Source organism: Ictalurus punctatus, chromosome 5, assembly GCF_001660625.3.
Source record: "Ictalurus punctatus breed USDA103 chromosome 5, Coco_2.0, whole genome shotgun sequence".
In the NCBI taxonomy this organism is placed as follows: Eukaryota; Metazoa; Chordata; class Actinopteri; order Siluriformes; family Ictaluridae; genus Ictalurus; species Ictalurus punctatus.
Window position 1 is genome coordinate 26730824 of NC_030420.2, and position 25121 is coordinate 26755944.

Here is a 25121-nt window from a genome sequence, read left to right on the forward strand (position 1 = left end):
GCAGTGTGACAGGGTGCAGCTGAAAGAGGCCACTGCCATGAGGGAACACCGTTGTCATGAAGAAGTGTACTTGGTCTGTAACAATATTTAGGTAGGTGCTACATGTCAAAGTAGCATCCACATGAATGTCAAGACCCATTAGAACATTGCCCAGAGCATTAAACTTCCTCCGCCGGCTTGCCTTCTTCCCATAGTGTGTCCTGGTGCCATCTCTTCCCCAGGCAAATGACACACATGCACCCAACCATCCACATGATGTAAAAGAAAACGTTCATCAGAACAGGCCACCTTCTTCTATCGCTCCATGGTCAAGTTCTGATGATCACGTGCCCGTTGTAGGTGCCTTCGGCAGTGGACGGGGTCAGCATGGGTACTCTGACCGGTTTGCGGGTACACAGCCCCATACTCAGCAAGCTGCGATGCACTGTGTGTACTGACACCTTTCTATCATAGCCAGCATTAACTGCTTCAGTAATTTGTGTTACAGTAGCTCTTCTGAGGTATTGGAGCACCTTCATTGGATCACCTTTGATAGGTACCAACCACTGCATTCCGGGAACACCCAACAAGACCTGTTGTTTTGGAGATGCTCTGACTCAGTTGTCTAGCCATCACAATTTGGCCTTAGTCAAAGTCGTTCAGATCTTTACCCTTGCCCATTTTTCCTGCTTCCAGCACATCAACTTTGAGAACTGAGTGTTCACTTACTGCTTAATATATTCCAACCCTTGACAGGCGCCATTGTAACGAGATAATCAATGTTATTCACTTCACCTGTCAGTGGTTTTAATATTTTGGCTGATTGGTGTATATAGTAGCATACAGTTGTCTCATGCCTACTATATATGTATATAATTATTATTATTAGAGTAAATAATCAAGCCATTTCCGACAAATACTGTGTGCTGTTGACTAATGGCCTATTTGTTGATATTTTAGGACTCAAAGACTTCTAACAGTCTACACTGTGCTCACCACCAGCAGTCTAACACAGTGATGACTAAATTTATCAAGGTAAGAACATTAATCCTTGTTGCCTCTATCAGTCTCATGCAATTTTCTGCATGGCCTTTCAGCAGTATGAAAGAAAAAGTAATATTCTGCAGCTCCTGTGTATCAAACCTTGAAAGCAAGTAGGAGCTTCTCTGAGTGAATACATACTTCTTAAAGGACTGTAACAAGCCTTTAATAGAAGCACACAATACACTTGTATATCACTACTAATTAATTTCCCTAACCAAACATGAGCACAGTGTACCGAGGAACATTGAAGAAAGATGTTAAAACAAGAACACTACTGTTCAAGATACGGTCCATGTCTAAACAGTTCAAATGATTCATTAGCAGTAAGTGACAGAATCCGTACTAACTGATATATAAATAAATGCAGTGAAGACCACCATGTGTTGGTAATACTGCAATGAGGTTTCTGCTTAAAAAATATCAAGGATCCTTGCAGTAATATTTCCCTAAATCAATCTACATGCACATTGACATTTTTGTTTGTTTCAACATCTCTCTGGAGAGCGCTGTCTTATACACTGCACATATAAGACTGATGCGTTCACTTGATGATTATGTGATAAAGAGGAACATGGTGTTAGACATGAAATCTAATTGACATCAACAGTGATGATAAATAAAAAAAAAAAACTCTGTAACAAAAATAAAGAATCAGAATTGTGCACACATCTGGAAGGTCAAGAAAATTATTGAAGTGAATTGCACAGAAATATACATTTTAAACCTGTTGACCTCGGACATCACAATTCATGTTTATTTGGCAAACTTATCTGGGTTCTGTCACAAGCAAAGAGTAAGAACCCTGTAACACCTGCCCACCCACTAAATGCACTGACATGTAACTCTACTCGATGGCCCTGCCACATGGGTAGGTAACCTTGCAATGATTCTGATGTAAATCTTTTCTGGATGATCGAAATGCTGAAGTAAGATATTAAGAAGTAAGAATCAGGAGACCAAGAGCCATGGTAGAGTAAAAGAGATGGTTTATTATGCACGCAAAGTCAGCCTGGGCACTCCATAGTCTAAACATACTGATATGCACTTATACTTACGTAAGTACTGATTTCTGTACTTATACCGATTACTGATATACTAAGAGAAAAACACAAGACGAAAACATAATCAAGAACAGAACCCCAAAACATCACGAGACCATGAGTACACATGGAAAATAACAGGGAAAAAAAAAAATATATATATATATATATATATATATATATATATATATATATATATATATATATATATATATATATATATTTTGTTTTGTTTTGTTTTGTTTTTTTCTCTCCCCAACTGCTATTTGCCCTCTTCCACATATACAAGTTCACCACAATTTGCGAGTGTCTCAATGATTGACAGGGAAAGCCATCCCTCTGACCCAGACAGCATGGCCAGTTTTGCTCTCTTACACCACTGGCCATGGGTGGCTGTGGTATCATCTGGATTTAAACTCTCAATCTACGGACAATAGGGCGAACAAGTTTCTGTTGCCCCCACCTGGGAGCCACATGAATGATGAAATTTTTTTTCTTGTTCTGCTTTTTCTTTTTTTCTACAGTCTATTATTCTCAACACGCTGAATTGTATTATTGGCATGTAGTTTGACAGAAACAATGGAAGAAAAATTATGAGATGCTTTAATGAAAATCGGCCAAGAGCTTACCCTGTGTTATAGAAATAAATTTAAACTCTATTCTTTTAAACAACTTTCCACAGTAGCTACTGAGCTACACACCTAATTAAGAGCCCTGATATGAAAGTGCATTTTCACACTTTGGTTTACCTAGGATCAACCACGGGCCAAAGCCCAGGCCACTGTTTTCAAGTGGACTGAGATCAGATCTTGAAAACCAACCAGGGCTTGAAACTTTTAATCATTTGGTACACGGATCCTTTTTGATGTGAAACTTTGCATCCAAACTTCCTGCCTTTATTCCAATTACATCTCGCTGTGTGTTAGCCGTTATTCCACTGAACTCTCAGAAATGTTCTGTTCCTGATGATGCCTGATCAGTGACACCCTCCATCTTGGTTGTGTGTTTCTACTGTAGGCTGTACTGATTTTTAACAGACCTGAAGAAATCAGCACTTGAGTATATTCAATTCTCGAGTACACACACAGGGCAGTATCCAGTGTTGAGTTACATGTGCATAGTGAGGAGTTAATACTGAAATTGTGCACATCGGTATTCACATAAGTACAGGGCATTGGATGAGACAGTATCCTTATTAGAGACATTGATTTTGATTATCTCAAGGATCTCAAAAAATATGAACAACTCTTACTTCAAGTGAGCTGTAAGCATGGCAGGTGTGTGTTTCGTCAGCTTATCCTTTAAACTAATTCAAAATAACAATTAAAATAGCTTACATCCAACTAAAATAATATGTTCTGTTTTATAAGCTGCCACATAATTAGGGTGGTAGCCATATTGTTCAATTAAACTAGGTCTATTCATGCAGCAGTAAATTGATATATCACCATATTATCATTATTTATTAATTTGTTTAAAAAAAAAAACTAAATAAATAAAATAAAAATCTTGGTTTCATGTTAAGCCCTACTACATTTGACCACAACAAAAGTTATTTACTTCTTCAGTCCACATTTTCTATCCAAGCTGGCAACCTCAGAGGCCTGAACTATATGCAGGTCATTTCAATAATCTGAATAAGCTGCCCAAAATAAATCAATTTATTCACCCGCATAAGCGTACTCTGAATGCAAGAAGCTTTCCCTGTATAAATATGGAGTAACTTTTGAACTTAACTTGCCGACTCTGAAAAGAGAGGGAACCTGTAAATGGTATTCTTGTGCTTTGTGGCTATAGAAGGCCAATGCTAGGTCGTATTTGATTCTAAGCTTCACATTAAATTAGGGCAAAAATCACTTGAGTACATAAATGGTTTGCTGATTTATATATATATATATATATATATATATATATATATATATATATATATATATATATATATATATATATATATAATGAGCATGTAACATGGCATGTAACAAGGCATGTAACACTTAGACACCTGCAAACATTTTTCTAAAGTGCTGCCCCTTTTGAGATATTTTTTGTTTGATCGAAATCAAAAAGCCAGATTTCCCAGAACAGCTCTCTTTATCCTGGGTAGTGAGTATGCTTTTAAATCATAAACTGTGCTTTTTTCTCTCCCGGGGAACGTCAGAGCATGTAAGCAGAAAACAACTCAGCACTCAGCAGGTTGTTTAAGCGCAGTTCTGTTGGCTGTGTTTGAATATCAGGCTCAAGCACTCTTTCTATATTCCTGGCTCTTAGCCATGCATTTCAGCAGATATTCTTTTCTGGGCAAGTTATAATTTGTGTTTAACATTTGTAATGGGAGCTGACTTGTTCAAATGAGTTTTTGTTACCTTGATAATTTCCAACTGATTTGATTGGGCAGTAGGAATCAGTGAGCCCTGTGTGTGTGTGTGTGCGTGTGTGTGTGTGTGTGTGTGTGTGTGTGTGTGTGTGTGTGTGTGTGTGTGTGTGTGTGTGTGTGTGTGTGTGTGTGTGTGTGTGTGTGTGTGTGTGTGTGTGTGTGTACACAAGTGTACATGTTTGCAGAGAGGGTGACAGAGAGAGTGATGTCTCAGTCCTCAAGTGACCATATTTAACTTTGTGTGTGTTTCTGCAGTTTTGCCTTCAGGCTTGAGCTGCCATATGCAGCCTAGAGAGATTTACCCTTTAAGGTCCTGCTGACACTGGCAGACAGTCTCATACACTTCTCTTCATACTCTCATACTCAGTCAGGGTCAACTGTTGTTGCACTCCTCATAACACCACCTCGAGTCATGTGCAAAAGTGTCAGTGCAACTGTAAAGCTGACAACACACTTAACACACACATTCAATGAGGGATATCACACTTGATCAAGCTCTGGGGTGTCAAACATGTGGGCAGTGGGCCAGGGCTAGCCCCATAGTGGTTCAAATCCTGCCCACCAAATGAATTTAGAGTCCATGTTCTGAATTAAAATCCTCATGTGGTCTTTAATTTAATTGAAATTGATTCTCTTGACATTGGACTCAGTTACCTAATAAGCAATGAGAGGGTGTGTGTTACACTGATTTTATCATGGGTGAGGGTGTTCTTGATGCATAACGCAATACAGAGTGTGACAAAAACAATGTGAAACAATTAAAAATGTATTTAATATATTATTAATAATACCTATAATAAAGATTTCTTCTGTCTGCTAACAATAAGCTTTAATTGCCAAGGAACGTTATTGCAATGATGAGTGTATATCAAGGATTTTACAACTGCTTTGAACGTGGCTCAGCCAATCATATTTTAGAACTGAAACTATACATTTTATAAAATGAGATTGACACCCCTGATCTAGCTTCAGCTTTCAGATGGACTTACCAAACGAACATTATTCCAATACTCTGACGACACAATCCACCATTCCTACAGGAGTGCTTAACCTTCAAGGTCTTATTGAGTCATTTTGTTCTTAGATTAGCAAGGTGAATACTCACCACTGTGCACACATACACACCTGCTATTAGCATGGCCATCAAACATGCGAAAGGCGTTTGTGAACCTATGTCCATAAATTATGTAAATATTATGTAAATATACTGAGATTTAGCTAGTAATCTCTTGAGCCCGACTGTATATTAAACATCTAGGACTCATTCTTTTCTTTAGCTGTAGAATCCTTTTTTCCCTTAAGATACTCAAAATACTATATACTCCTAATGCATGATATCTATTTATTTATCTTTATAATATTTCATAAATCTAAATAACTGTTTTGTCAATTATATGAGCACGGTACCCACAAATTAGAAGAGAAAATCATAAGTTATGAATAATATCACTTATAAATAAATTCCAGAAATGATAAAAATGAATTAAAGTTGTTAAAATAAAAATGCATGTATCCAATTTCCCAGAGTGTACTGTATGTTATGGAAATCTAATTGTGTGAATGCATCACGGAACTCATTTTTCGTTTTTAGATCATTGCAATCACTTGTGTTTAGCCTGTGTCCCAAATAAACTCCTGTACTAAATAGTGTGTAAAAATAGTTCAGCACTTTTAGTGGACTAATATTAGTTCCTATGGCAGCTTATTATTTACTATAATACTATGTGCTTTAGGACGCAGCCTTATTCGCTGGTGAAATACCATTTTCATTATGATGCATGGGTAGCTTTTGAGTCTTTTTTTTTTTTAAATAACGCTCAAATTATAATAAAATAATAAAACAGTACATCAAATATTCTATTTAGAAAAACAAATGTGGTACTGGTTAAAAGTTTGGAATTTGCACTTCTCAAGTTTAAATCACATTAAAACACATTCTTCTGCTTATAAACCTAAATTTGGGGTCAAATGAAACTGAATCTGCTCTTATGACAGGTATTTCTGGCGAATTTGTGTGAGCTATGACAGAAATGATTGATTTAAACATGCCTCTTGTTATTTCTGTGTGACTTCAGAAAGTTGAGGCTTCAGTGTGTCAGTTGCAGATAATTTTATCACAGCAGCAACACTTCACTATGATTCCTCTAGCACAGGCGATAAAATATGCCTACATATGCCAGTTTGCATTTCTAAATAAGACGCTCTGATTGGCTGTAGTGACCTACCAGAGCCAGAACGGGGAAAAAATCTTCAGTAATTGATCTATGTAAGGAATAAAAGCTAAGTGGCAAGCTCTTATATGAAAATAATGCACGATGGGGTGGTTGTGATACCGCCTGGATCAAACCAGAGTTACAGTTACCACCCTGGAGTGGATTATTATCCGATAACAGCATGACTCATATACCACAGAGATTTTGACAACATTAATTACATTATTAATTAATTAATGAACAGAACATTGTGTTATTTAACCATTTACAGTTGCATTCAATGTTAGGTCTATAAGACACATTCGTTCCTGTTATTAATTTTTTTTAAACAAATGTAAACAGTCGTTTCCTTACCAGCCTCTTTTTTTCTCCGTCTTGTAGTTGATAAAACAAACAACAGCAACAACAAAAACTTCAGTTTGTCCTGTTGCTGAGAAACTGGAAAGCACAAAGTCGGCTTTTGTGAAGATTCTACCACAGTAGAAAACGTCCTGACACTGGAGACTCCTTCCCTGAATTTTAAATTAACATCTTCTATCAGAACACTTCATGTGAATGAGTTTAGGTTTTATTTTCTCTGTTTATTATTAGGCTTAGATTACGTGGAGCATCTGACATACAAGTCCCTGTGAACGAGTTACTACTGTATAGAAACGTATCATAACAAGCACTTTTAAGGAGTTATTAAGCATCTATGTACTAAATATATATGATATTTCATCCCGTTGGGATAACTGAGATAGAGATATGATAGTCTTTCAGGTTTAAAGTTTACAATAACAAGTCTGTTAATAATTAGTGAATAAGTAGTAAATGTTCTTTACATGTCCTCTTCCTCAGGGGAGTTTATGACCTATTCTGCGTCTACTCGTTGCACAGGTATTTTTCCGAGCAGAGGACAGTCAGCCGCTGGCCATCTGCCAAGTACGAGTAGAGCCGACTCCCCACATAGTCGACCAGACCTTTCGCTTCTATCAGCCCGAGCTCTCCTTCTTTAAGAAAGCCATCCGGCTGCCTCCTGCTGAACCCGGCACACCAGGTGTTGCTCATTATCAGCCTTACAACTGTTCCAACACACACACTTTCTTTCTCTGTTGCTTTCCCTCTCTGTTTCTGTCTCTCTAACACATACACATTTACACAGTGCTGTTCTGTTCACTATTACTGATCTAAAGACCACATTTGTCCTCTGTCTCCTCTCTCTCTCTCTCTCTGTCTCTCTCTCTCTCTCTCTCACACACACACACACACACACACACAAACACACACACACACACACACACACACACACACACACACACACACACACACACAGATGCTTGTTCTAGGCTCCAGGTGCGCTGCAGCGACCCCAATGTGATCTGCCACGTCATCGCTACGGTGAGCCAGTCACACGCCGCCTATCAGAGTAGTCAGCCAACCGGAACTGAGACTGAGAGGAAACACTTTATTAATTCACTTATATTTAGTGCACTAATGATGTTCATTAAAACTGCTCTGCTGAAATGGCTTGTTCTTGTATTATTTAATTGGAGAGTAAATTAGTCAAATAAATACACTGATTATTATGTTTTAATGCACTGCAGGCTCCAGGAGAACCTCAGGACATTTATCTGAAAGTGCCAGGGGCTCCCAGTCCCCAGATTAAAACATTTGTCATCACTGTGTTCAAGTATGTGCCATTTCTCCTTGGCTCTGCGTGTGTGTGTTTGTGTATACACGCATGTGTGTGAGTGGGCATGCCTGCATGTAGCTGCTGCATCCTTGATTAATCTCTGCTTGTGTGATTAATGTCATTTGCTTAATCAAGGTTTCTCATTTACTGTCTGATTGCATCATGTTGCAATATTCATTTATTCATCACAGCCAGAGTCAGACATTTCTCAGTCAAGGAAATGGATTAAACAGCATCATGACAAAAAAACAAACAAAAAAAAACTCTGCTTCAGGAATCACTAAAGAATTTGGTGCTATTGTTCATCAATGCTAATACAAATCAATTAATCACTAATTAGTCATTAATACATTAATTAGTTAGCTAATTAGTTCTTGATATGTACACTCAACTCTATATACTGTACATTTTAATAACCCTTCACATGGTGAGATTTTGTTGTCATTTCTATACATATACCTATTTCTACAGACATTCCTAATATCAGATTGGCTGAGAAACTTTCGTTATGTTGCTTAGCAACCAAAGCTTACTGTTTGAGTACATTGCATGGTGTTTATTAAGAATATTATCCATAATAAATGTAATTATTTACTGAACACTGGATTTTAGCATTTGATCATGGGTAAAGGTAAAGGTTTTAGGCACTCCGCTTAGTGTTAACTTGCCCATGATGAAACCACTGTAATGTATGCCCTATCATGGATTATTGCTTTATAAAGATTCCATTCGTACTCTTACTCTGGTGCACGAGCATCACAAACATTGTGTCACGAACGTTTGATTAGGATTATCTCCATTTCACGATGGCATCTTTAGACAAATTGACTATTCTTAACGCAGCGTTTGTTAAAATGACTCCTTAACCAATGTGTTCTTTTCAGGAAGATAGCCTAGGCAATTAATAAAAAGTAAATAACCCTTTCCATATCATTTTGATCATACACACAGCATTTATGATTCTATGATTAAAGTACACGTTAAAGTACGCTATAAGGTTTGTGGAAACATGACCATCACACCCATATGTGCATTTTGAACATCACATTCCAAATTTAGTCCCATGTTTGCTGTTATAATAACCTACACTCTTTCTACTAGATTTTGGAACGTAGCTGTGAGATTTTGCTCATTCAGCCACATGAGTATTAGTGAGGTCAGACGTTGATCTTGGGCAAGAAGGCCTCGTGCACTCAGGTTCATTCCAAAGGTTTTCACTGGGGTTGAAGTCAGGGCTCTGTTCATGCCACTTAAATTCATCCAATCTTGACAAACCATAACTTAATGGAGCTTAATGTTAGAACAGTTTTGGGCCTCTTAGTTCCAGTGAAGGGAAATTGTAATGCTACAGTAAACAAAGACATTCTATACAATTCCACCTTTGTGGCAACAAATTGGAGAAGGCACACATATAGGTGTGATGGTCACAAGTCCTCATACTTTTGCTATATAGTGTATGTCATAGGCTCATTTGCTTTTTAGTAGCTAGCAGTAAAACCTGACTGCTATCCCTTAAGTTGGAGATTCAAGGTGGGCCATACCTTTATTTTGGAGAAAAAAATTGTAATAAGAATAAGAGCAATAATAAAAAATACTGCCATAGAACATCAACAAAGATTAACTATTTTTATAAACTTTAGTAAACAAAAATAGCTTGTTATTTTTTAATCTGTTTTTCATGACCAATTGACCTGGACATGCAATAAACATAACGCATAAACAGCATAATGAATGAAATATACCCTTTGTCTTAAAATCAAAGCAAATATTCAGAAAGCATTTGAAAGATTTAAATTTGATTTACATGCAGCAGGGAAGATGGTGAGTTAAGAGTGGCAGAGATGTTTGCCTCCTCTTTATTAAATGTATAAGATTTGCATACATGAATACATTTACTGCATGTAAAACAGTCCCTGTATATATTGTATATGTGTTTTTGAATTATTTCTTAGTATCTCTGACCTTGCACATCCAAATGTTAAACCGTCTTTCTGTTCAGACTGGTAGATGAATAAATTTTGTGTGTGTGCGCGTGTGGTAGTGATCCCTGGCTGGCCTCTCCTACTCAAACGTGGCAGGTGTACATGCATTACCTGCAGAAATTGGACATTAGCTGTGTGTGTGGTACGCTCAGCTGGCACTCCCTGGTACTGCGTGGCACACAGAGCATCCGCAAGGTCAAGTGCTACACTTCCCACCCTCTGGAGCTGCAGGTACACACAGTGGGGTCAAGGGGCAACAAAAAGTTGTGACTTGCTCTTTGGGATTTGTCCCTATTTATTTAGCACCGCAAAAAATGACATCTTATGAAGTGAAAATATCTTGACTATACTTATTTATCTAGTATTTACTATTATACGGTTACAATAAGCCAAATATAATAATATTAAACCTATCTAAAGACATTGAACTAATTTTAAGCTTTACATTTTCTTGTTCTATTGGAGGATAATTTTACTTCTTTCTAGAAATAAATGCTTAAAATGAGCAAAATTATTTGCCAATAGACCAAAGATTATTTCAAGCTTGAAATTAGTTAAGAAAAGTCTAGAAATATGTTTAATGATCCTATATTTATATTTTATATTATGTTGTAATCTTATAATAGGAAATGCTCTCTCTCTCTCTCTCTCTCTCTCTATCTATCTATCTATCTATCTCTCTCTCTCTCTCTCTCTCTCTCTCTCTCTCTCTCTCTCTCTCTCTATATATATATATATATATATATATATATATATATATATATATATATATATACTGTATTTGACTATATTCAAAATATCTTCACTTGCTAAGATGTCATTTTTGTCATTTTTTGAGATGAGTGTGAGATGAACTAAATCACAGTTTCAGTAACGATGTAGGAAGAAGAGATTACTTACTGACTTGATGAGGAAGACCAACACAATAATGCAAGATTACGGTGAAATGAAAACATTCAAACATCAAGAAACAAAGGCAGCACAAAATCCTTTATTTGATTGTTCAGTGGGAGTTATTTTAGGTTCCACTCTGAATGCAAGGATATTTTTTATTGCACTTATTTATATTGCAGCTAATCTATTTACAGGTTTTAAGCTATCAGTGCAAACCAGCATGAAGTTTTGACACGAGATGAACATAATCAGTTTAATATACAAACAATAATCACTAGAACAATCACTCACTGAATGCATTTAGCACTAATCATAATTCCCTGCCGTACAGAAACATAATTAACTGAATCTATTAATCCTAGTTCGTTTGTTTTTCCCCCCCTGTTTTTCCTGTATTATAATACTATGCGTCCATGGTTAATAAATTAGTAGTCATGTACTGTATATATTCTGCTTAATTACAGACAGTTAGAAGGTAGTAAACTGGTAGCTCTTGACAGCTATATATTTACATCATAACAGTAAAAACTGTAGTAATAGACATATGGGAGGAGCGTTTCCTGTCTTGTTAGAGAAGCTACCCAAAGCGCTTTGATATTAAAATGCTTTAATTTCTCATGATAATTTTAAGTAGAAAATAATTTTGCCACCATGGGACCTCTGCACACGGCATACCCTTGCTGCAGTAAAATTTTCATCACATGTAGTGTGCAAAAATGTAACCACAGGCACATGCAGTAGCAGCAGTAGGAAGCGTAAAATTTATAGTACACATTTTCACCGCATAGTTATTAGCACTATAAAAAATATTTAATCATGCCCACAACTCAAAGCATGACATACTGTATAAATAAGGGATATTTTAAGCTCAGGAACATACTGTATGTATAGTTTATGTATAGTTTTATTTAATCTATTTAGTTATACATTTTAAGCTCCTTTATATTCTTCAGTTCATTCCCTCTTGATTACAGACCACTGGTTTTCAGTAGGGTTAAAATGCAGAGACTGAAATGCCCATTGCCAACATTGAGCCTTGTTTATCAATCTTTTGCACATTTGCGTAAAGTTTGCGTGAACCAATCTGAAATGTGAATTTACAAACATTTCGGAAGCGCTGATTTTCTTCATACTTGCATGTGTATATTGATTAATGCCAATCACCCGTAAACTACCATGTGTATGCACGGAACAGATGATTTGCATGTAGTGACGCTCACAAAACTCCATAAAATTTCAAGTGCACAGACAGCTGTGAGCACATAACTATCGATCAGAGTAAAGACTGAAAAACAGAAATGGGAATTATTTTGACTCACTACTATGCCAATAAATATATTTAATAACAAATAAGAATAATAATAATAATAATAATAATAATAATAATAAACGTGAGTGCTGAGGTATTTATGTATGTCTTGCAATCTATGTGCACACAAAGAGACTTCTTTTGTCATAACTAAATGATTAATGAGTTTCTTTTGTCATAACTGAATGATTACTTTTATTTGTCTTAATTTATGAGTTTGTGATACTGTAGCTGCCTTTCTTTATGGTATTCTTAGTCACTGACCTAGTGAATTAGCGGATGAGGATTGAGGATGTGTTTTTTATAGAGACTTCAAAGCATAATTTGAAGTCAGTGTTAAATTGGTTAGTATTCTTATGCGTAATTTTACACACAGGAGCAGGAGTAGGATACAAACATTTTTCAGAATTTTCATGAATACCATACTGTAAAAAAATGACATCTTACTAAGGGAATATAGCTTGATTTTCTTTGTATTTTCTTTTATATGATTAAAATAACCCAAATAAAAGATTATTAAGCCTATTTCGAGCCATTTTTGTGCTCATCTCAAGCTTCAAAAAGTTCTTTTGGAAGATAATTTTGCAAATCATTTCTAGAAAATGATCTGCCAATAGAATAAGACAGTTTGTAATAAGTAAAAAAAAAAAAATCTTGAAATAGGTTTATTGCCATCTTAGAATAAGAAATACTAGATAAATCTGACTATATTTCAAATATTTTTAGTTGCTAAGATTATTTGCAGTGCAAATTTGTTGTGTAAACAATTGTATGAACGATTTATGCATAAATCCATTCTTATCCAGCTTGATAAATGAGGCTCATTGATTGGGTGGTTCTGTGGCATTTCTTTGTTGATTTGGAAGTATATCTGGCTCATAGTCTCTAGTACTTGGCAAAATTCATGATGTCAACAATGTGTGTGTGTGTGTGTGTGTATGTGTTGGCCAGGTGGACCCAGAGGAAGTGTTTGCTCTCCCTGCTCTTTGTGTGCAAGACATTAGGCTGGGAGTGAAGGCTCTGCACTCTGGGAGCTGCTTCCGCTACCTTAATGTGGTGGATGTGGACACAAGGCAGCTAGTGGCATCCTGGCTTCTGTGCCTCACCTTCAGGCAGCCTGTTATATCACGGGTAACGGCTTTTTATTGGCATGCCTTTACCAGCATCATTTACACAGCCTTGATATTTTTCTGGAATGCACACCTGAAGTCCACACAGGATATCACAAAAAATAGTAGATTCACATAGTAAATGGGTGTTTCAGGCAGCCAGTTAAATAAATGAAATAATCAATCAGGCATACTACATACCCCTGTACACCCTACGTAGTGCACTATATGCCCATTAGAACTCCATTTGAGTATCAGACACAGGAAAAGTGTAAATAATGAATTATAATGTCACTTTTCATACAGATATGTACATTTTGTCTGACATTAAGTGACACAAGTCCTTTGTCCAAATACATGTTAGGTACAGTACTGTGTAAAAGTCTTAGGTATGTGTGTAGAAATCCTGTAAAGAAAAGATGCCTTCAAAAATAATGAAATTAAATGTCTACATAATTGTTTTCTACATAAAAATCTACTATAAAGAACAGTAGACAGCACTAGACTAAACAAAACAAAAAGTTACTATTTGGCATGACAAGCCTTTACTTTTATTTATTTATTTAAAAAAAAATGCATCAGTAGTCTCGGTACACTTTATGCCATTTTATAAGGAAATTGGCTTGTAAGCATCTTGGAGAATCTGCCACAGTTCTTCTCCTACTTTCACTCACATGCCTGCTTTTGTTTTTTGAAGCTAATCCCTGACAACCAGCAGTCTTTTTTTTTTTTTGTCTGAAAAGCAGTCTGTTATGTAATATGTTGTTTACTTTGCTGACGTACTTTTTTTCTTTTTATTTTCTTTTTAGATTTAATTTTGCTTGGAAAGGTAATGCTTATAAATCTTAAATGTTGTTTTTACTGACCCTGATGTAATCCAATAAACATGTAAGACAAACTTTGTATATAAAAAATGAAAAATTTGTTTGCCTAAGACTTTTACACAGTACTGTTGTAACTACAGCCTCAGGGCATATTTCAATTTTGATCATTTTACAAGGCCATGTCAAGATAGATTGGTGCGTCAATCATTCCAGGATTTCAAATCTGTCATCCTGATTATTTGCTGCCAAAACTCATGCAAAGATGCATGTGCCAAGGGAGATGACTGTATGATAGTCATGAAGCATAAATTTCATATTGACATCTTAATATCTTACCTTCATATGTTTCAGTAATCTTAATTGCCTTTGGACTCGACCACTTGCTGCATTTTTGTTCTAAGTGTGAATGATGTATTCACATCCAGGCTTGATTTGTATTCTTTAACACACACGTGCGTTTTAGGCTTTTCACAGAAACAGTGGCCTTTTTTTTCTTCACATTTTCACATTTTCCATTAGCTCCCGAATGCACTTGGGCTGTCCTTTATGTCTTAACACTTCCGAGACATACGTAACATTTGGACAAGCTTGGCCCAGGGGAGTCCATATGCTTTTAACTTAGCTGAGGATCTGCTGGTTAAGTGACACATAATGTTCTTTTAATTTACCATAAATAATGGCACCATTTGCATGAAGGACAGATGGTGACACAATGTAAGTAATGTGGAACATAAAAAGTGCTCTTTAATATGGCCACCTCATCTGCCTGTGTGTGGCAGAGCACCTCATAGAATGACAGGAGGAAACATGCTTTCAGATCAAGCTGAGCAAAATGGAGCCTCGGGTATTTTTAGATGTTAAACTCTACTTTAATCATGCTGGCTTTCTTTCTGACTCAACTCCTTTCTCTTAAGCTTTCTTGCTACTCATCCTTTACACTCATTATTTGATTTTTATTTTTTTTAAAATATTTTTGTTTGCCTTTTTTTCTTATATATCCCTTTGTGTGGCTTGCTCTAATCGTTTCTTTTGCCAATACTCTGTCTCTCTCTTCGGCTGTCCCCGTTTCTCGTTCTCCTATTGCGTAGATCCGTATAGCTTCCTCTTGCTTTTTTACAGCTTGCCAGAAAACATGGCTTAATATAAAACACTTTGAGGTGGGGGAAAAAAACCTGCAGATTTGCAATTCCAAGGCTTTTTCAAAGCTAATGTGTGCTAAGAATATTGTGAACACTACTTTTGTATGCTGTATCACACTTGCAGGCCTTTGAGATCCAAGTGCCTGTAGGGGGTGGAAGAGGCAGCAATAAGAAGATCGGCTTCACCAATCCCTATCCTTCCAACAGAGGATTCAGGCTGTGCTCGGACCATCCAGACCTACTGCAGTTCAAAGAGGAAAAGTTTCAGGTTAGATAAAGCACCTTGCATTAGACAACTTGTGTTCAGGGTTATTTTATCTTTCAGTCTGCATTTGCTGGGATCTAACACTGTGAATCCTTAGGCAACTTCTTCCCCGAACCACTAGCTTGTTAAAGGTAAAGGCAGAACATTCTGTAATATTTAGCAAAGTTTTCACATTCCACCAGCTGTCAATAAAATCTGTTGAGGTGAGAAACTCTGGTTTCTTTGTATGCCCAAGGTTCTGTAAATGAGAGCAAAAATAAATAATGTGGACCACCAACATCCAGCTAGTCTCGACACAGAGGCGTGTCTGCATCCCTATCAAGTTGTTGTAGTTCAGAAAGCTATGGTCATTCAGGTGTTCTAGCATATGCAGCTTGTGTGTGTGTGTGTGTGTGTGTGTGTGTGTGTGTTAGTGTGTAGCTTCAGGGACGTACTGGAGGAAGGGTTCTGTATCTATTCTATTTCTCTTTTAAAACAGCTATCTTCAGAAAACGTATTCAAAAGTTCTTCACTGTACCTTGACAAAGCGGCTCCAGCAGATTTCATGGAAAATGAAACAAAAATCTGTTCTGAGACTGCAGTCTCTATTATCTCTTATTATCTCTGATCATGTCTCACTGGGAAAAAATTATGACTTAGCAAGTGAAGATATCTTGAATAAAGGAAAGGTTGTGTAATATTTCTCATTATGAGATTATTATGTAAGAAATATACGACCATTAAGCCATTTTCTAGACATATCGCTAAAACTTCTAATTGTCTTATTCGATTGGTACAGTGCCCTCCACTAATATTGGCACCCTTGGTAAATATGAGCAAAAAAGGCTGTGAAAATTGTCTTTATTTTTTGTTCATTTGTTCAAATAATTCACAAAAATACTCTGCTCTCATGGATATCAAACAACTGCAAAGACAATTGCACAAAAAATATCTTCAAGAGCTTAACAAAATGGGAAGTGGCTATAAGAAAATAGCACAAGCATTGAAAATGCCAATTTCCACCATGAGGACAATAATTAAGAAGTACCAGTCAACTGGAAATGTTATGAATCAACATGGAATTGGACGTGTGTCTATATTTTCTCAACGCACTGTGAAGAGCATGGTTTGAGTGGCCAAAAAAATCTCCCAGGATCACAGCTGGAGGATTGCAGAAGTCTCCAAAACTACAATCCGAAGTCACCTACATCACCACAAGCTGTTTGGAAGGGAAAAAAGCCTCTACTCTAATTCAAAAACAAATTCAAGCATCTTTAGTTTGCCAGACACTACTGGAACTTCAAATGGGATTGGGTTCTATGGTCAGATGTAACCAAAATAAAGCTTTTTGGAAATAAACAATAGAGGAGGTTTTGGCACACACAGAGAGGTAGCTAATGGAAAAGTAGCTAATGCCCAAGGTAAAATATGGTGGTGGCTCTTTAATGTTTTGGGACTGTTTTTCTACCAGAGCACCAGGACATTTTGTTAGGATACATGGCATCATGGACTCTGAACATGATTGCCTCTGCCAGAAAGCTTAAAATGGGCCGTGGTTGGATCTTCCAGCAGGACAATTATCCAAAACACACATCAATATCAACACAAAAATGGTTTACTGACCACAAAATCAAGGTCTGCCATGGCCATCCCAGTCCCCTGACTTGAAACCCATAGAAAAACTGTGGGGTGAACTGAAGAGGTGGATTTGAAGGATCTGGGGAGATTCTGTATGGAGGAATGGTCTCAGGTCCCTTGCCATGTATTTTACAACCTCATCAGGCATTATAGGAGAAGACTCAGAGCTGTTATCTTGGAAAAGGGAGGTAGCACAAAGTATTGACTAAAAGGGTGCCAATAATTGTTTCACACCTATATTTAACAAAGATTTATTTATTTATTTATTTTATAAATCTGTGTTTTCTTTGCAATTGTTTGATATACATGAAAGCAGAGTATTTTTGTTTATTTTTAACAAACGATCAAAAGATTAAACATTGAAGACAATTTTTCACAGCCTTCTTTGCTCATACTTACCAAGGGTGCCAATATTAGTGGAGGGCACTGTAGATAATATAGCTTCTTTCTTGAAATAAACACTTGAAGTACGCAAAATTTTGTAATAACAGAATAAGAACATTTCAAGTAACAGACTTCATGATCTTGTATTTATTTAAAAACAATCTTATAAAAATAAATGTTTGTTGAATTTACTTGATAAGATATGTTTAATTTTAAACAGAACTCGTTTTCATGTCTCTGCCACTTGATGGTGGAGTGATTGTTTTCAGGTTGTCTGTTTTTTTCCGTCAATACGTGTCCATCGACAATCCTGATTAGCATAATTTCACAAGATATTGTGGGTGAATGTTTGTAAGATTTATATGGAACTATCAATGTAACCATCAGGTTAGATTTTGGAATCCATCAAAACATGGTCAAGGTCAAATGTCTGAAATAGTTTTTCTTCAATAACTTCCTTCCTGTTTGAAGTATATTTTCAAGTTATTTCAGGCATACAAATTAATACCAAGAAGCACTACACTGCAAAAAAAAAAACAAAAAAAAACAAAGTCATCTCAGCAAGTTGATAGATCTTGAATACAGTAAAATGTATCTAGTATTTTATATATATATATATATATATATATATATATATATATATATATATATATATATATATATATAAGATTAGCATTCTTGATAAATGCTTAAAATGAGCAAAATTATCTGCCAATAGAACAGGACCATTTCAAGGTGAAATTAGTACAAGTGGCTTGAAATAGGTTTAATAATCTTATATTTAGTTTATTGTGATCTCATGATAAAAAAGTACTAGATAAACGTGCTAAGATGTAATTTTTTTGCAGTGTAGACTTGTTGGCAGTGGAGGAATCCGTTTCGATGCTGTTGACACAGAGTTCCACTTGTTTATTGCTAGTGTATTTCCCAGGAAAATTGTCTTTGTACTAGTCAAGAGTCAAAGATCAGTATGTCATCTTGAGCAAAGGGCTTAGGCTTGCTTGATTGACAGGTTATCAAGGTGCATCATTGTGCTCATTTGTCTGAGAGATCAGTAAAACTCATGCATTGCCGCGTCACAGCTCTAGGGTTCCCTGTTTGATCCTGAGCTCATATAACTGTCTGTGTGGAATTTTGCATGTTTTCTCCATGTCCATGTGAGCTTCCTCTGGGTTCTTGGTTTCCTCCCACCTAACAAAACCTTACTAATAGGTGGATTGGCTAGGTGAAATTGCCTCTACAAGAATGTTGTGTGCATGCTAGACTGTGATTGTCTGGCATCCTATCCAAGGTGTATTCCATCCTTGCTCCTAGGGGTCCCAGAATAGGGTATCCCCCTGGCCCTGACCAGGATAACGCTGTTACTGATGATTCATTAGATTTTTCCAGTGAGAACTTTTCACAGAGTTTCAGCTACACACTGAAATATGTCTCACATGCTATTAAGTTTATGGGCCTAGGAGTACAAGAACTGCTATAATACCCAATATTCACATATCTCTCTTCTATCATTAAATAAGAAGTGTATTTGAGAATGTATTTTTGTGGTTTCATACCAGTAAGTATGTCCAGTAGTCCAGTAGCTGGTGTGGCAAAAGATGTTGGAAGAAGAGGGTGCGAGAAAAAAGTATATAGTCTACTATAGTTGCTTTTATTGGTATTTGTATATCAGTATTACAAGTTCAGAAAAGTGCACATAATGTGCCGCGTATCAGCACTGTCACTACTGTAAACATTAAGTCCCCAAGCAATGTTATGGGTCAAATAAAACTGCTGAATCTCATAAAGAAAGGAAATGGGAAAATATGTGGCTCTCTTTCCAGCAGCACAAAATGGACCTACCTTTCATAAAGGATGTGCAAGGGAGGGAGCAGGGGACGTAGATCAGACAAATGACTTGGGGAAAGTCACTTTATTGCTGAAGTTTAAACTCTTATCAGTTTTTTTTTCTCCACTGAGCCATTCTGTTATCTTTGAAAGCTTTAGAGATTACGTTGAATGTTATTTAAGATTGTGTGTGGCCCATACCTTTCCTGCAGTGATATATACTACATTGTTTTTTATTCTGAGAGAAGGCATGAACCATGGAGGAAAAAAACAAACAAAAAAACATGCCGTTACCTGAATACCTGCTCCATACAGAGCAAAGGATGACACCTCTAGCATGAACTCCTATATGCAGGACTTTAATTAGACACTGTTGATGAATTCTTTTAGCATCGTTTACTGGCAGCATGCACTGCAGTCACCCATTACTGTTCTCACAGAATCACCCGAACAGCTTTCATAACTTCTAACGCCTATAGGGTCAGGATATGATAACTCATTACTTTCTTCCAGGAGGGATATTGCAAATGGGAAAATGTTAATTTCATCACTGAGTGCTTCCGCTGATTTGCTCAGGCGCTCACTGAGTCTCATGACTGTGTATGTGCTCTGTATCCAAGTGTAAACACCTGGGCAGTGTGGAATACTGTGCAGACAGTGCTCAACAAAACAAATTAATCAAGCTTATGCATCAAATAAAAATGGTGAAACTCATAAAGAAAAGAAATAGCCAGAGTCATTTCTCCAACTGGTCAATGCTGCTTCAGTTTTATTCCCTTCCAAAAAATTGATGGCATTTTTTAGGTGGATTTGTTGTGGGTTTTTTTTTTTTTTACTTTTTTATTTATTTATTTTCAACAGCGAATAACTGTGTCATCATAAACTAGTTGCTGAGCTGAAAAAAACCCCCAAAAATCGATATTGCTGTGTTTTGAGGAGATTACTGTATAAATCCAGAGTACAGGGCAATATGTCTCAGCCAACCATTAGATATAATACAGAGAGAGAGAGAGAGAGAGAGAGAGAGAGAGAGAGAGAGAGAGAGACAGACAGACAGACAGACAGACAGAGAGACAGACAGACAGACAGACAGATAGACAGAGGGGGGAGAGGTATGTCTTATAGAAATCTCTAAAACAACTAAAATGTGTGAAGGTCCAGTAAATGTCTTAATTACTAAGGTCTGAATAAGTGACTGAATGGGAAAGAAACACTTACCTTTTAATGCTTAACCATTAATGATGACTTCATGTCTATATATAAGACCTTTGTAAGTAGTTATATTTTGTTTCTTGCTTCATGTCATGAAACATCCTGCCTGGTTCCTGTTCCAAAGAAGACAACTCCCTCCACCTTAAATGATTATAGACTATTAGCCCTCACAACACATGTAACGAAGGTCCTGGAGAGACTGGGACTGTTCTACCCCCGGCTCTTTTCTGGACCCCCTGCAGTTTGTTTACTAGGCACAGGTAGGCGTGGATGGTGTGGTCATATGTCTACTTCAAAGGCCCCACTCCCATCTGGACTATAACACCACCATAGTTAGAATCACCTTCTTTGATTTCTCAAGTGTATTTAACACAATCCAACCTCTTCTGCTGAGAGAGAAGATGAGAAGAATGCAGGTGGACACTCATCCCCCGGGTCACTGACTACCTATCGGACAGACCCCAGTTTGTGCGGTTGGGAACCTGCCTGTCTGAGCGCCTGCTGAAGGAAAACCACAGAGAACTTTGCTCTCCCTTTTCCTCTTCACCCTGTACACCACAGACTTTCAGTACAGATCAGATCTCTGCCATCTGCATAAATTTTCTGAGGACTCGGTGGTGGTCGGGTGCATAAAGGGATTGACAGGAAGAGGAGTACAGGGACCTGGTCAACAACTTTGTTGAGTGGTGTGGGAAGAACCATCTGCCCCTCAATGTGTCCAGGACCAAGGAAATGGTGGTGGACTACAGGAGGAAGAGGACCACAGCCAACCCCATTACCACCATGGGTCAGGACATTGACAAGAGTCTATGGTAGCCAGTGCAGTCTTCTTTGCAGCAGTATGCTGGGGAGGCAGCTGGAGATGAAAAAAAAAACTCAACGAACTGATCAAGAAGGCTGGCTCGGTCTTGGGCTGTTCTCTGGACAGTTTTGAGGTTGCGGTGAAAAAGGGAACACTCAAAAAAATTCAGCCATTCTGGACAATGAACAGGATCCCGTCCATGACACACTAGTTAAACAGAGGAGCTTCTTTAGTGCGATAAGATTACATTTATTGGAATGAATTATAGTTATGAGAGAAAGAGGTTGAGATTGTACATGTGTGAATTACCTTTGTCTGTGCGGCATTTCTACTAATACTGACTTACTCTGTATGCAACTCTAACTGCATGTTACCACTGTTACAGTTGTTTATAGGCAGCGCATTAATTTAGAACATTGATTAAACTGACTGGAACTACCTTCCAGCCAATCAGAATCGAGTATTCAGACAGACCATGGTATAAAACTAGTGATTTTTCAGCTTCACCTCATAATCACATTGTTTGTTTGTGTGTGGTTGTATTTGTGAACGCAGATTGACGGAGGTGCAAGCTACAACATCGGGTTGCGTTTTGCTCCCAGTCAGAGTGCCGGTACAGAAGAGATCCTCGTCTTCATCAATGACCTGGAGGATAAGAACGAGGAAACGTACTGCATCAAAGTTGTCTACAGATAACCCGGACAAACTGGCACATGAAGCTGTACTGCGTCAACATCTTCATCGACATAAGCTTTTTGAACTGATAATCTATTTTGTAATGAAAGTTCTGTTTTGATAGAACTGTGATAGAGATCTCCTTAAAGCACGTCAGTTGCATCTGATCCTCAAGCCAGCTGTATGTATGAATCGACATCCAACACAGGAAAACAGATGAAAGTCAAGCAGAAGGGTGTTTTTTTTTTTTGCTTGTTTGTTTTTATACACAGATGCATATGGATGACACCTTTGAGATCTGTGCACGCATGAAGATCGTGTACTAAGGAAGAGATGGAATAGAAATCATCAGCATAGGTATATACCATAAATAAACATTGAAATCTGAAGCAGAAGGGCTGTTCTTCACAAATTCTGTGCCTGTTGTAGCCTTGTTGTTGTTTTTTTTGTTTGTTTGTTTTTTCCCCAACAGCTTCCTGACATACCATATTGAGACTCTATAGAGAGCAAGCGTTTTTATTTTCTTCTTTTTTTCGATAAACCACTGCAAATGAATATTTATAACCTCAGGAAGCGACATCGGTGTTCCTAGAACATATCTGGTTGCGAAGAACCATACTCTGCATGCCTTTTTTTATGTGACTGGCAGCTTGATTTAATGGCAGGATATCCAATTTAAAATAAGGACCATGTTGTTCAGTTGTCTGTAGCTAGCTAACTCATCCAGCTCTAAATGAACAGCGCCCACTCGCAACATCTTCTCCCTTCTTAGCCACGAACCATGCTGAATACTATTTAGACACCATTTGACATACTCTAGCTTCACCATACACAACACAAATGCAAATATTTCCCACCTTTAAGGAAGTAATTGTGATGAACTTTAACCAAACAATAACAAGGTAAAGAATCACATCAGAACAGGTCACCTCAGGTAAAAGTTTTAAGTCTGATCCTTTAAAGGATGGGTAATGACAATTATTCATTTATTGTTAAGTTTTGTATGTATCTTGTTTGTTTTTTCTTTTTGTTGTGACAGCGTTACATTTGGTACAATGGTGCCAACCAACATACTTTGGGAAGGGACATGCGCAGTAACGTTGTTGTTTGTCAATGTTACTGTTTACCTCATTTAAATGATCTGTAGATTTCTGTTAGAGTTGTTATTGGTGTACACAAAATTCAAATTCGATACAACACAGTTATGATACATTTTTGACACAGCATAAATAACCAAGTTTCCAATTTACAACATTTCACAAGTACAATAACTGAAAGTCTCTAATGACAAAGTGTTTGTGGGATCCATTCAGACTCTTAGCAGCATATAACCAAAGAAAAGCTGTACATTAAACTGTAACTGATTTAAACATGGCTAATTAAATGTTAGCTCCCTGGCTAAGAGAGGCCATGTGCTGCGGTGTCTCTACAAATGGTAGTCACATTTTTTCTCTATTTGGAAACAAGTTAACTGTGGTATGAACATATTTCTGATCTGTTGTTTCAAAACTAGTTCAAGTTGGTGTAAAATCCACATCCCTGGTAACCCTACAGTACATGTCATTCTGAAGGGGGTGTGTCTGAAGAATGGGGCACTTTATTGCACATAATTGCACATATGGTGGCTTAGTGGTTAGCACATTTGCCTCGCACTTCCGGGGCTGGGGTCTCGAATCCTGCCTCGGTCGAGCTTTCATGCTCTCCCCATGCCTCTGTGGTTTCCTCCTGGTGCTCCGGTTTCCTCCCCCAGTCCAAAGACTGCATACAAATGCATTGTAGGCTGATGTATTGTACAGACTCTCTGTATTGTATGAGTCGGTATGTGAATGTGTGCCTGAGTGTGCCCTGTGACTCAAACTTTTTGGCGAGGTACACCCCCAAAGTCCAGGGTGTCCTTCGCCCCAAGTTCCCTGGGATAGGCTCTAGGCTCCACCACGAACCTGTGTAGGTTAAGTGGTACAGAAAATGGATATTCACATTCAAAAGGGATGGCTGGATGGATAGTCGTATGGCTTGTTGGATAATAAATTTTGTTTATATAGACATTGATCATTTTAATTTCCCTTAAAATATCAATGTGTTGTGTTTCCCTATTAAATCAAAATCTCACAAACCTCCCCTATAGAGAGGAATCATTTTTGTTCTCAATAGAAAACACAGGCAGCACACATTGTGCCTTAGTGTTTAGCTCCAGCTCCAGCAGTGGGTTGCCTATTTCCCTATTGAGATTGAGGGTGTTACTTGCAGAGATTGAGCATGTTCTATACAGAGTTTGGGGAGTTTCAATGTTTAACAGAGGCAGACGTAGTGGACTTTTATGCCTAATCACACTGAGCTGAACCTCCTACAGTGGGTCATTATCACCGTAGCTCAGAAGAGACACTGTTCTCCCAAAGCTCCTGCTCCAGCTTTCTACTACACCTAGAGTCCTACTACAGAAAAGCCCTCTGAGAACTGGGGACCTGATTCACTACAGCCATTAATATGCACAGATCTGACAGCAGTCGCTGAACTGGCAGCAATTCACTTTTTTTTTTTTTTGCTGGAATTTAAAATAGAATGGAACACAAGGTATATAAAATAGAACACGAGGTGGACCAAAGTTTTGTGTCTGTGTGGGATGTTGAGCATTACTTGATGCAATCTTCTACTTCTACTTCCACTGTGATTACTCATGATGGTAAATTATAAAATAATACAAAAGTGTAATGGTGGGTATAGACCTCCACAAAAGTGTAATGATGGATGCAGACCATC

General features: G+C 37.4%; 1 protein-coding gene across 2 annotated transcripts in view; it reads left to right on the forward strand.

Annotated features, from left to right (window-relative positions):
- The window catches only part of nphp4 (nephronophthisis 4), a 210204-nt gene extending 185727 nt beyond the window's left edge, over nucleotides 1-24477 (forward strand). For both annotated transcript variants that reach the window (XM_017468908.3, XM_017468909.3), the window contains exons 22-29: nucleotides 940-1014; nucleotides 7530-7689; nucleotides 7966-8030; nucleotides 8237-8322; nucleotides 10367-10538; nucleotides 13462-13641; nucleotides 15707-15850; nucleotides 22245-24477. In XM_017468908.3, coding sequence (XP_017324397.1) covers nucleotides 940-1014; nucleotides 7530-7689; nucleotides 7966-8030; nucleotides 8237-8322; nucleotides 10367-10538; nucleotides 13462-13641; nucleotides 15707-15850; nucleotides 22245-22385 — 1023 coding nt within the window. In that variant the 3' untranslated portion in view covers nucleotides 22386-24477. The remainder of the gene's footprint in view (nucleotides 1-939; nucleotides 1015-7529; nucleotides 7690-7965; nucleotides 8031-8236; nucleotides 8323-10366; nucleotides 10539-13461; nucleotides 13642-15706; nucleotides 15851-22244) is intronic.
- The last annotated feature ends 644 nt before the right edge of the window (nucleotides 24478-25121 follow it).